The sequence below is a fragment of the Microcaecilia unicolor genome, chromosome 2 (assembly GCF_901765095.1).
Source record: "Microcaecilia unicolor chromosome 2, aMicUni1.1, whole genome shotgun sequence".
In the NCBI taxonomy this organism is placed as follows: Eukaryota; Metazoa; Chordata; class Amphibia; order Gymnophiona; family Siphonopidae; genus Microcaecilia; species Microcaecilia unicolor.
Genome location: NC_044032.1, coordinates 132351957 through 132365622, shown reverse-complemented (window position 1 = coordinate 132365622; position 13666 = coordinate 132351957). Strand labels below are relative to the sequence as shown.

At 45.5% G+C, this 13666-nt stretch overlaps 1 protein-coding gene across 1 annotated transcript in view; it reads right to left on the bottom strand.

Annotated features, from left to right (window-relative positions):
* RASGRF2 (Ras protein specific guanine nucleotide releasing factor 2) overlaps positions 1-13666 on the bottom strand; it is an 839627-nt gene that overhangs the window by 545173 nt on the left and 280788 nt on the right. Inside the window, exon 5 of the mRNA XM_030193334.1 lies at positions 1711-1964. Within this exon, the coding sequence (XP_030049194.1) occupies positions 1711-1964 (254 nt within the window). The remainder of the gene's footprint in view (positions 1-1710; positions 1965-13666) is intronic.

Here is a 13666-nt window from a genome sequence, read left to right as displayed (position 1 = left end):
CACCCACATGAAAAAATTATTATTGAATTGTAACAGAACATAAAAAGTGATAAAAAATATATATATACAAAATCTATATAACCATATCTTATCAATTATACGTTTTATATGTATTGGTTATATAGATTTTGTATATATATATTTTTTATCACTTTTTATGTTCTGTTACAATTCAATAATAATTTTTTCATGTGGGTGTTCTATTTGTCATAACTCAATGATAGCTTTAAAATGAAGTATTATTCTGGCAGTTTGTCATACATTATATGTATATTTTTACATTATCTTAAGTCATGGTGTTATTATGGTATCAGCCGAGTTTTTATGTATTTTTATTTTGATCTTTTACCATTTATGTCATTATTTTACTTGTACTCATTTACGTATTTATTCAATTTATTTGTTGTTTTATTTGTTTTCTATAGCCCCTGATGCAGCCCTGCTGGGCGAAACACAGCCTGTGTCAGGCTTTTTTTAATAAAAAAGGTTATTTACTCAAAGTCTATTTTTATCTCCTACTGATCTGCTTCGTTGTTTTCCATCTTGGAGTTTGCGGATCATCTGCCTTGCTGAGATAAATGAGTGACAGGCATAGGCTGCATGGTGTTTAACAAAAAAGTCTGATGCACGAGAACAAATTCAGGAGAAAATGGCATCAAGCTAGGCCTCTGAACCACATGAGCATGCTCCTGCGTTACTCCCACTAGCTGGAACTCAGAACACAAGATAGCCGCAGCTACATCTCAATTCACAGTTGCCACGGATGAGCCCGCCAAAACTGCACCAGCATAAAATTAATCTGGTAGTAAGGGAGACACGGTAGAAGTACCTAAATTCAGCAGAACTTGTAATTCAGCCAGTTTAATGCAAATAGTACACAAACCTGACAGAAACAGCCACAACGGAAATAGCCTTTTAAAAGTTCTGCCATGATAAGGTACTCACAGTTTGCATATATTCTCTGCCAGTCCGCTCACCTCAAAGGCTCTGCAAAGTCCCAAAGGCGTCCCCACACCAAAGCTAAAGTTCAGCATTGTTTGTTTTGGTTGGGGTTTTGTTTTTTGTTTGTTTTTTTTAAATCAGGCAGGAGAAAATTAGCTAGGGAAGAAGAGAGGCACAGAAGTGGTAATGGGGTAGCAGGGAGGGACCTAGAACTACTAGGTTTACACCTGAGGCACAACACTGTCTCAACCTCAACTCAGCTGAGACTGGCAATAGGACAGGAGACCACAGAGAGAAGTCACAGAGCTGCACAGGGAACGCCTAATTGCCTGCTGGAGACAGAGAATACTGGCTGAGCTATACTGCACAGAGCTTATAAGGCAGAGCTCAATAATATTCTCTAACTCTACCTGCTGGCGGATTGCCATAACTCATTAGTCTGGACTGATTCTTTGGTGAAATAATGGAAATACAGTACATATATACCACCACACATTCTGTCTCATTTCAGTACAATGTATGAGAAATAAAGTTTAACTTCTTTTTACTATTTTCTGCACATAAATGTGTTCGTTTTTTGACAGTTTCTGAACTGAAGAAACTGTGGGCCAAGAGTGCCCTTTTCATCTGCTGTCCTTTTCCTTGGAAACAGATTTGGCTGTACCTCCCGCTCAGAATCACCAGTAAGGAAACCAAACTCCATTGAACATGCTACTCCTAAACTCTCATGCAATTAGACATGGTAAAAAGTAACAAAAAGATAAGTACCTGTTGAGAAATACACTGCTGACATCATCATGTCTGATAGGAGGCTTCTTGGAACTTGCAGCCATTCTTAGAGGCCGCAGAAAACAGTTTACAAGAATATAAAGTTGATGAACATACTCAGATTCTGCCTCAACCATATTAAAAACAATCTGGTTTCTTTTTCTCATACTTTCTGCATGAGGAGAACAAATATAATCCTGAACAATTGTCTTCCATTTTCTTCTACAAAGCCAGCCCCTCATAAAGCTCTGAACCTAAAAAAAAAAAAAAAAAAAAAAAGATAATCAAACAGAAGCAGTCCAAGCCAAAACAAAGGTAATCAAACATACATAATTATAGTCATATAGCAAGCGCTTTCTACCTACTAGAAATACAACAATGAAAAAATTTTCATGTTTGGTATGTACACTTAGCAATGACCAACATGTTCAGTGATCTATCAGTCTGTAATTGCTCCCATTATAACTATGGGGGCAATTCCACAACTGGGCACCTCAAGGGTGTGTGGTAGGAGCTTATTGTATAATGGCACTTGGTATTGACATGCCTAACATTTACACAATTGTATTTACATCAGCCATAGAACTGGACTGAGTGTGGCTGCCTAAATACGACAGGGATGCAGTTAACTTACTGTACTCTGTAAGCTAAGCATGTAACTGGGAGCTCTGCTTATGACCCACCCATGTGTACGCCGCTTGTAGCTATGCGCTATGTAAGGTAGGTATGCTGTTACAGAATAGCACTTAGGCAACCTGCTAGCACTTTCATGGGTAAGTGTGCACTTATGAATGCAAGTACTAGTATTCTAGATATTTGTGTACAAGGGGTGAATAAATGCAGGCCCCTAGATTAGAATTACTCTTTACGAGGCTACTTTCATAAAGTATTTTCTGCATGAAAAGCATGTTTTAGATATGAAAAATAGCTGTTACAAACTGTACACAATCATGTGTAAGCAGGAGGCGCACTGCAAGACAGTGCCTACTTTTAAGTGATCTGCAAACATGCATATGCAAGTATTTAAAAGAATATGAAAAAACAGTACTTTATGGGTGTACAAATATGAGTTTCTCCTGACATATCAAGGGCTATCAGAGAAGGTGGCAGTTTTTATTGTTTAGACCAGTGGTTCCTAAACCTGATCCCGGAAGAACCTCAGCCAGTCAGGTTTTTGGGATATCCATAATGAATATTCATGACAAAGATTTCCATGCAGTAGAGCCAGTGCATGCAAATATCTCTCATGAATATTCACTGTAGATATCCCAAAATCCTGACTCCCTGGGGTGCCTCCAGGACCAGGTTTGAGAACCACTGGCTTAGACCATAGGAGCCAACTTTTCAAAATGATTTGGGGTGCTCAATTCAGCACACATTAACATATCTGTGAAAAGAAAAACAAAGTATGGCAGGGTCATGGGCACAACTGGTCAGGCCATATTTAGATATAGATCACAGGAGATAGTGCGCTAAAAGAAGAGCTAGGGAAGCACTGAATGTCCCACCAGTCTCTCTGCCTCTCCAACCCTAACTCATCCCTGCCAATTTACTCCACCTTACTTTTCTCCTCCTCCCTCCCCTTACCCCCACAGCCCATCTATACCACAGTCATTGTTCTGGTCCCATATTCATGGAGGCAGGTTGTTTATTTTTTTTAATGTATATGTTGGACATTGTTATATCAGTTTACATTGCTTGTGCCTTTAAGAAAGACCGGAAGTAACTTTGGACTACAAATATTAGTCTTCCTTCAGTGCTCTGTAATAGGCATTTCCTGAGCACATGTCCCAGTTCCCTATACCTTGTGGGACTTTTCCTACTTTTCCTATTGGCTGAACTCTTGTCCCTGTGTATGTAGGCTGTAGCCTGCCCTTCTTCTCTCCTTTTGGGTTTGAGAGTGTGATTACAGAATGGTTTTCTAAGAACTGCAAACTAACTCTGCTGTACATGTTGCATACTCCTCCTTCAAGCTACTATAAAATAACCAAGTTTGTACCAGTTTAAAAGTATTTACGAGCATCCACTTTTCAGTCAGTATTGAAAGCCACCCCAGTTTATCCCTGCAGTGAGAGACAGAGTAAGCTGGTGGGAACAGACTCCCAGTTCTGCAAGGCAGCGACTCTTGAGCACCACTACAAAACTGTAAGTCATATTTCCTTTGTTTTATTTGCATTAAAGAAGATTTTGGTTCAAAAGTTCAGAGTCTTCAAAGTGATGTTCTATACTCTGGTTATCTGCATGCTAATCTCCTGAGTAGACAGAGCCTATAAGGAAGAGAGCAGAACAGTCATATCCCTTCCAGTCCAACCTGTCCTATCTAGAACACCCATACTCAGGAGGGATGATTGTTTTATTTTTGTGAAAAAGAAATATGATGTTTTGTTCTGTTTTCACAGAAGAAAATCCTGGAGCTGGACCGCAATGGACTGGCAAAAGTACATGTGAGAATGGAGTAGATATAGCACCGTTCACGGAAGAGAGTGTGTATGAACAACTTAAAAATCTAAAGGTGGACAAAGCAGTGGGACCGGATGGGATCCACCCCAGGATATTGAGGGAGCTCAGAGAGGTTCTGGCGGGTCCTCTTATAAAGATTTGTTTAATAAATCCTTGGAAACGGGACAGGTTCCGTGGGATTGGAGAACGGCGGAGGTGGTCCCTCTTCACAAAAGTGGTGATAGGGAAGAAGCTGGAAACTACAGGCCGGTAAGCCTCACATCAATTATTGGAAAAGTAATGGAAGCCATGCTGAAGGAAAGGATAGTGAATTTCCTGGAAGAAAATAAGTTGCAGGATCCGAGACAACATGGTTTTACCAAAGGGAAATCGTGCCAAATGAATCTCATTGAATTCTTTGACTAGGTGACCGGAGAATTAAATCAAGGACGTAATCTACTTAGATTTCAGCAAAGCTTTTGACACGGTTCCCCACAGGAGGCTCTTGAATAAACTAGAAGGGCTGAAGATAGGACCCGAAGTGGTGAACTGGATTAGGAACTGGTTGACGGACAGACGCCAGAGGGTGGTGGTAAATGGAGTTCGCTCGGAGAAGAGAAAGGTGAGTAGTGGAGTGCCTCAGGGATCGGTGCTGGGGCCGATTCTATTCAATATATTTGTGAATGATATTGCCAAAGGGTTAGAAGGTAAAGTTTGCCTTTTTGCGGATGACACCAAGATTTGCAACAGAGTGGACACTCCGGAGGGAGTTGAAAGCATGAAAAAAGATCTGTGGAAGCTAGAAGAATGGTCTAACATTTGGCAATTAAAATTCAATGCGAAGAAATGCAAAGTGATACACTTAGGGAGTAGAAATCCACGGGAGACGTATGTGTTAGGCGGGGAGAGTCTGATAGGTACGGACGGGGAGAAGGATCTTGGGGTGATAGTATCTGAGGTCCTGAAGGCGACGAAACAGTGTGACAAGGCGGTGGCCGTAGCTAGAAGATTGCTAGGCTGTAGAGAGAGAGGTGTGACCAGTAGAAGAAAAGAGGTTTTAATACCCCTGTATAAGACGTTGGTGAGGCCCCACCTGGAGTATTGTGTTCAGTTTTGGAGGCCGTATCTTGTGAAGGATGTGAAAAAAATGGAAGGGGTGCAAAGAAAGGCTATGAAAATGGTATGGGATTTGCGTTGCAAGACATACGAGGAGAAACTTGCGAACCTGAACACGTATACCCTGGAGGAGAGGAGAAACAGGGTGATATGATACAGACGTTCAAATATTTGAAAGGTATTAATCTGCAAACAAACCATTTTTTCCGGAGAGGGGAAGGCGGTAGAATGAGAGGACATGAAATGAGATTGAAGGGGGGCAGACTCAAGAAAAATGTCAGGAAGTATTTTTTCATGGAGAGAGTGGTGGATGCTTGGAATGCCCTCCCGCGGGAGGTGGTGGAGAGGAAAACGATAACGGAATTCAAACATGAGTGGGATAAACATAAAGGAATCCTGCTCAGAAGGAAGGGATCCCCAGAAGCTTAGCCGGCGGTGGGAGGCAGGGCTGGTGGTTGGGAGGTGGGGATAGTGCTGGGCAGACTTATACGGTCTGTGCCAGAGCCGGTGGTGGGAGACGGGGCGGGTGGTTGGGAGGTGGGGATAGTGCTGGGCAGACTTATACGGTCTGTGCCCTGAAAAAGACAGGTACAAATCAAGGTAAGGTATACACAAAAAATGACACACGAGTTTATCTTGTTGGGCAGTCTGGGTGGACCGTGCAGGTCTTTTCTGCCGTCATCTACTATGTTACTATGTTACTCTCCATTTCTCTTTCAGTTTGAAACTTGACTATCGGTCCTCTCCATTAGAGAACATTTTCAGATCTCAGTATCAAATACTGCCAAAACTCTCTCTGCTCCTCCACATCTCTTCAGTAAAATAACTTACTTACGCTGGTGACCATACAGCTGGAGGAGAATGACAAAATATTAACTATTCCTCACCCCAATATTTACTTTTGTGCCTATAGTTTGTCTCATATACTCTGCCTTCATGTTCTTTATCTTTTATGAATTCTTTTCCAGTCTTCTTCTCATTTCCCTTTGTCTCTCTACCTTTTCTCATGTCACTTCCTTCCTTCTAGTGTTACCCCCCCTCATACCATGTCTCAACCTTCTCACCTTCATGTCTCTTCCCTTCATTATGACCTGTTTCCCTCTCTTTTCCCATCTCTTTCAGCTCCTCTTTCCTCTGTATCTTATGCACCCTCTCTATCTGCTCTTCTTCCTCTCCCCCGAATTCGTACACCCCCTTCTCCCTTCCCCATTACAACCCATGCTCCCCTCTGAACTCCTCTCACAGCTACACTCCCAGCTGTCCCTATCACTCAACATCTCTTCCCTTTAGAGCTTTGTTGCTTAAAGTTCTTTATAGCAATATTTTCTGTCCCAACCAATGTCCCCTTACAATTCCCTTTACCTCTTCATTACTTCCTCTATTCTTTCCCACAACACTACTCCCAGCCTTTATTCCCATTAACCAGTCTATCTTCACCTTACTACTACTCTGCCTCTTCCCATTCTTCACAGCAGAATTCTCAAAATTAGCCAGTAACCGCTTTCATTTCCCTTAATCCCTTCCTAGGGCTCTCCATTCCTCTCCCTACAGCTCTCCATCACCCAGCTTTCTTCCCCTTACAGCTGCTTATTTATTTAGATATTGCTCACAATCACTGCTTTTCTTCCTTCGAAGTTCACTCCATCCGTCTATTCACTCCTCTGCCTCTCTGAGTAGAAGTCATTTATCGACCCCCTTATAAGTCCCTTTCTTTCTTTCTCACTGATTTTGATGCTGGGCTTTCCTTCTTTCTTGAACCTTCATTCATCCTTAGCGTCCCTCCGGACCGGCTCAGAATGTGACTGATAGGAAGTAAAGCAGTAATCTCAAGGGAGGGACCCCAGTAGCCCGGTTGCAAGCACACTCGCACCAAAAACCGTGTCTTGCCAACTCTGCTCATCCACACTGTAATGCTTGGAAAAGGAATGCAAAGACGACGACCAAGTCGCCGCTCTACAGATCTCCACAGGAGGTACCAGTGACCGTTTTGCCCAAAGCGCTGCCTGATCTCTGGTAGAATCCGCTTTGACCCCTTGAGGGATTGGCTTTCCGGAAAGCAGTAAGTCAAAATGATCATTTCCTTAAGCCACCTAGAAATGGTGGCTTTAGAAGCCACTAATCCTTTACGAGCCCCCCCCCCCCCCCCCCCCCCCCAATTAGCAGAAACAGATGATCTGGCGAAATTCCTCTGTAACCTTCAAATAGTGCTTCAGGACTCTCCTGACATTAAGACACTTCAATCGACATTGCTCCTTCAACCAGAAAGAAGGATGGGCAACACCACCAAATGAGACAAATGAAATCTAGATAAGACCTTAAGCAGAAAGGAAGGAACTGGGCACAAGACTACCCAGTCCTTAGCAAACTCTAAGAACGAAGTCTGACATGAAAGGGCTTGCAACTACAAAACCCTTCTAGACAAGGCAATAGCCACCAAGAATACTGTCATCAGCGTCAAATCATTTAAAGTACAGGACGCCAAAGGTTCAAAGGGCAACTCAGTGAGTACGAAAAGAACTAAATTAAGATCCCAGTGTGACGTTTGTGAGCCCTTGGCCCAGAGGTGGCTGCGTGAAAATCATTCTACCACCTCTGAGTAGACAGAGTCCCATAAAGTCAAGAGTATCCCAAAGAACTGGACTGGATTACAGCTAGAGGAGAACTAAGGTAGCTTTATTGGCAGCAAAAGGAACACAAGCCAAAATGGAAAACAAACGGCTCAGAAAAACAAGAGAGGGAAAAGAATAAGCAGTCTAGCTGCACATCCTAACACTAGCTAAAGCAAAGCAAAACATACAGCATACAATAATGGCAAATAGGAGGACAGTCCAGCTGTACAAGGAAAGCAAGCACAAGAGACTAGTCAAAGGCCCGCCCTGGCAGGCAACGGAAAGCAGAAGCACTTAGCTGGAAGCGGAGAGACCGCTACAGTCAGATAAAGGTTCATAATATCAGGACCCTCATGTAAACTGCGGGACCTCTACGGCAAGCTTTCTTAGAAGCTGGAGATGAGCAGCAGCAGGGAAAAGGAAAAATAGTCTCTTGTAGAACCGCACCACGAATAGGGAACTTGAGCGGTCCACTCTGCTCTCTGAAAGCAAAAAAGAAACCAGTCACAGAGGCACCCGAGTCAAATGCTCCCAGGGCAACCAGGTTTAAGCAAAGCAATGCCTGAGCCAATGCTCCCAGGGTAAACAAGGTTTAGCAAACAATGCCCGAGCCAATGATCCCATGGCAAAAGGGTTTAAGCAAAGCAATGCCCGAGCCAGTGCTCCCAAGGCAGGCAGGTCTGTAATAGCCTCTGATTCGTCCGAGCCGAATGCTCCCAAGGCAAAAGACACACACAGGCACAGCGCAGCAAACAGAAACCAGGCACAGCCCACGTGGATCCCTCTGCGCTACCAGCACACACAGTCCAAAACTCAGCACAGAGCCTACTCACTGCAGCCAGCGACCAGGAATACACTGTGGATGACTGGGGACTCAGTGGAAGGGCAAGCACCTCTCAGGACTTCAAGGCTTGGAAGCAGGCTTCATTGGAACACAGCAAGAAGGAGAAAGCTGCAGCAATGCTTCAGGCCACGACCTGACAATGAAACAGCAAATGGAACTAGCAGAGCCTCAGGCAGGCCTGAGCTCAATCAAGATTATTGCCAGAACCTTGAGTGCCCATAGAGGCCAGCTTAAAAAGGGCTCAGCACGGATGACATCACCAGCTTAGCTTCCACCACCCCACAGGTCACTGGCAAGAACTGCAGGTATATATAATGGGTCTAGATGGAGCAAGGCACTGACAAGCAAGGCACGGACGTTGACAACTGTGACACCGAGAGAGGAAAGGCAACCTGAACAGAAGGACGTAGCAGGCCTGCCCTGTGCAAAAATCGAGAAATATTCGGATGAGAAGCTAGTGCTTTCCCCTGAATGCATGTTCAATTGTAAAGCGCTGCGTACGACTGGTAGCGCTATAGAAGTGATTTATAGTAGTATTAGTAGTAGAATGCGCCCCCGAAAACAAGATAAGGCCGCAATCTGCACCTTAAACAAAGCCAGTGCTAGGCCTTTTTCAAAACCTCGCTGCAAAAAATCCAAGACCTGTGCCACCGATGCAAGAAAGGAAGAGAAATCCCTATCAATACAATCCTCAAAAACTCTCTACGTCCTATCATAATTGACAAAAAAGTTGATTGTCACCACAACTGAAGAATCATGAAAATCACTCCTGGCAAATAACCTCTCTTTGTTAATAGAGCCTGCTCAAAAGCCAAGGTATAAGACAAAATCGACCCGGGTTGGGATGAGTGACCGGACCCTGAACCAGAAGGCTGAGAACCTCCAGAAATCTGAGAGGGGAGTCTACTAGAAGGCGCAGGAAATCTGCATACCAAGGCCTGTGAGGATCACCTTGCTCCTGTGCACTTTGATCCTCTGAATGAGCCGTCTTATTAAGGGCCACGGAGGAAATGCATAAAGGAGCCCCTCTGGCCAAGGCTGAAGAAGGGCATCCACTCCCTGCGCTCTTGGCTCTTTTCGGTGACTGAAGAATAGAGGCACTTTCGCATTGAGAGAGAAGGCGAAAAGGTTCATGACTGGAAACCCCCAGCGATGAATGACTGCTTGAAAAGCTCTTTCGCTGAGAGCCCACTCTCCACGATCCAGAATGTTGCAACTGAGAAAGTCTGCCTGAACATTCTCTGCCTACTACTACTACTACTAAGTGAGACGCTGTAAGAGTCACTAAATGTAGTTCCGCCCAACTCATAAGCTGTGCAGTTTCCCAATTCCAACAGATGACTCCTTGTCCCTCCTTGACGAATGGCACAGACGACTGCCATGGTGTTGTCCGACATGATGCCAACCGACACGCCCGCCAACAGGGAAAGAAATGCTTTTAGTGTCAGCCAAATCGCTCTGGTTTCCAAGAGATTGATCAAACAGGATGTCTCCTGTTGGGGCTATACACCCTGTGCATAATGTCCCTGACAGTGTGCCCCCCAGCCCTTGAGACTGGCATCTGTTGTGACTACTGCCCACTGCGATGGATCCAGAGGCATTCCCTTGGCAAGGTGGGTCGTACGGAGCCACCAGCAGAGGCTGACACGCTCCTGAGCTGACAGTGGCAATTTTCTCTGCAAAGGATCCCTCTGCGGGTACCACCTGGAGAAAAGGGATTTCTGAAGAAATCTCATGTGTGTTCTGGCCCAGGGAACTGCCTCTATTGTTGCCGCCATGGAACCTAGGACCTGAAGGTAGTCCTTTGCACACAGGGCCGATGACTGAAGGAGGTGTCTGGTTTGTGACTGCAGTCTGAGAATTCGGGTCTGGTGAAGAAAGACTTTGCCCTGACAAGTGTTGAAGCACACCCCCAGATAATCTAGCGACTGAGATGGCTGAAGGCGACTCTTCTGTGAGTTGACCACCCATCCCAGGGATTGTAGAAACTGGACCACACGATCCGTGACTTTCAAACTCTCCTGATATAACTTTGCTCTGATCAGCCAATCGTCCAAGTAGGGATGTACTAGAACCCCTCTTTCCTGAGAGCCACTGCTACTATCACCATGACCTTCGTAAATATGCGTGGGGCCATAGCCAGGCTGAAAGGCAGTGCCCAAAACTGAAACTGCTTGCCCAACACTGCAAAGCGCAAAAAACATTGATGCCTATCCTGAATAGGGATGTGCAAATAAGCCTCTGTCAAGTTCAGAGCTGTTAAAAATTCTCCGGTTCGCACTGCCACTATAACTGAACAAAGAGTTTTCATAAGAAAAGTGAACATTCTGAGAGCTCAATTGACCACTTTAAGATCTAGAATTGATCTGAAAGAGCCTTCTTTCTTCAGGACAACAAAATAAATGGAATACTAGCCCTGCCTGAGTTCCGAAGAAGGGACTGGACAAATAGCCTGAAGATCTATCAGTCTTTTTATAGTGTCCCTGACTACTCCCACCTTGAGACAAGATCAAAAGGAGACTCTAGGAATACGTCTGGAAGAGGTCGCGCAAATTCTAAAGCATACCATCTCGAATAACCTCTAACACCCACTGATAGGAAGTAATCTGGGCCTACCTCTGATAAAACTGGAATCAGAGGCTGGACCCAGGAACATTCATTGCGCAGAACAAGCGATAGACTGGAAAGGGGTTCCCCCATCTCTGCCTCCTTTGCAAGCTCCATGAAAGGACTGATTTCTCTGAAGGAACCGGGCCGCTGAGACGGAACCGATCTATCCAGTCTAAAATGGCGAGAATCGCGTTCATGACCGCGGCCTGAGAACAGAGCTCATCTTGACATCCTAGGCCGGTCCTCAGGAAGATGTGACACATTAGTATCTCCTAAACTGCGGACCAACCTATCCAGCTTGTCACCAAATAACAGGGAACCCCAAAAGGTAAACCCAATGACCTTAGATTTAGAAGCGGCATCCGCTGACCAACCTCGTAGCCAAAGGGATCTACACGCAGCCACTCCTAAAACCATAGCCTTAGAGGAAGCGCTTAACAGATCATGTAAAACGTCTGCCAAAAAGGCCAATCTCATCTCAATTTTAGCCACTTCTGAGTCAATCAGAGACAAATCAACTACCCTATCTAGGACCCTCTCAGACCAGAGGAAACAAGCTTTAGCTACCAATGAACCACAGATAGCTTCCTGGACTGCCAGAGCAGAGACATCAAAATTACTTTTCAACAAAGTCTCCATATTGCGATCCTGAACATCTTTGAGTGCAGTGCCCCCATCTATGGGGACCGTATTTCGCTTAGTAACCGCTGAGACCACCATATCCTCTACAGGAGGCTTAAGAAGGGTCTTGTCTGAATCAGGGACTGGATAAAGATGAAACATAGACTTAGCCAACCTAAAAGAAGAATCAAGCACATCGCACTGTGCCTGAATGTCTCTGATATCCTGGTGCAAAGGAAAAGTCTTACCTCGTCTCTGAATGCCTTTCACCAGGAGATCCACCTTACGGCCTCTACAGCAGGGGCCTCTTCTTCCTCAAAATGTAAAATAGGTGACACTAAAGAAATTAGCTCCTGTAAACCCTCTTTATGGAAAGTTTAACCACCAAGGGATCCTCCCCTGGGAGCAAAGACTCAGCACTCGCATCTACCTGATCAGGGTCTTCTGCGACCTGTTCCTCATTTTAAAAATCCGGCTCCTCCAGCGAGAGCATCTCCTGATCTGGGTCAGAGCCTAGATCTTCCTCCAGATCATAGGACTCCCTAGTACGCCGACCCTCCAAGGACCTTCTCAAAGGAGCTGAGGGGGTTCCCAATTTGTGCATAAGAAAGGCTTTATACATCTGTAGAACGAACTCCAGAGGAAAACCTCCATCCGACCTAGCTGGCAGAACCGACAAAGTCCCTACAGCCTGCTCTGCTGAAGACACAGGCAGAGAGCCCAGCCAATCCGCTGGTACAGAAGGAGAACGCAAAATGTCAGCGCTTCCCGCCAAAACTGAAGTCTGTGTTTTCTCTCTCACACCCGCCGCATCCTTGCCCAGGGCCAATGATGCTGAATTCGGGACAGCAGGACCTGCCTCCAACAGGACTTCCATGGCCGTACAATATTTACAGCTGCCACTTGCTCCCAGACCCCACCGCTGACACACAGCAAAGCGGCAGAGTTTCTCTGCCATCACAGCGAAAAGATCACAATGGTGTTTTTTGTTTTGTTTTTCCCCAAAAGGGAGCTTTGACAATAATCTCTCTACATAAAACGCACCTCCAACGTTCTATGAAGCCTCCACAAGTCCCAACGTCCTAAATGCATGGTGGTGAAACCACAATTCACCCATGAGTGTTGGCCCCGCCCTCACGTCAAACATTATGACGTTGAGGGTAGAGCTATGGCACTTAACCCATCACATCGCTCCGCCCTCGACGTAATCACTTTTGAAACGAGGGCGAGCCACACATCGATGAAAACCACTACACCCGCTCACCCACACCCACGTCCCCCCTCACCATGACAACTCCCCAAGTTGCCAACACTACACCCCCCCCCCCCCGAGGTAACAACACACACTGCTCCACCCTCCACTCCCCCCCCCACAGGTCGTCGCCACCGCCCAAAATAAAAAAAGGAAGCGCCGCTCACCACCCGCTGCTCCACCCTCCACTTCCCCCCCTGTTTCTACTGGAAAAACTGCGTCTTAACAGGTAAAGGACAAAAAAGGTTTTGGGGTGGGGACCCTGAAACTATGAGGGAGGGTGGGGGGACCCTGGAACTGGGAGGGAGGGGGGATAACCCTGGAACTCGGACGGAGAGAGGGGGGGCCCTGGAACTGGGAGGGAGGAGGGAGAGGCCCCTGGCACACACTCTGATTCTCACACACACACTCTCTCTCTCTCTCATGCACACACTCGCACCCAGTCTCACTCTCTCTCTATCACAC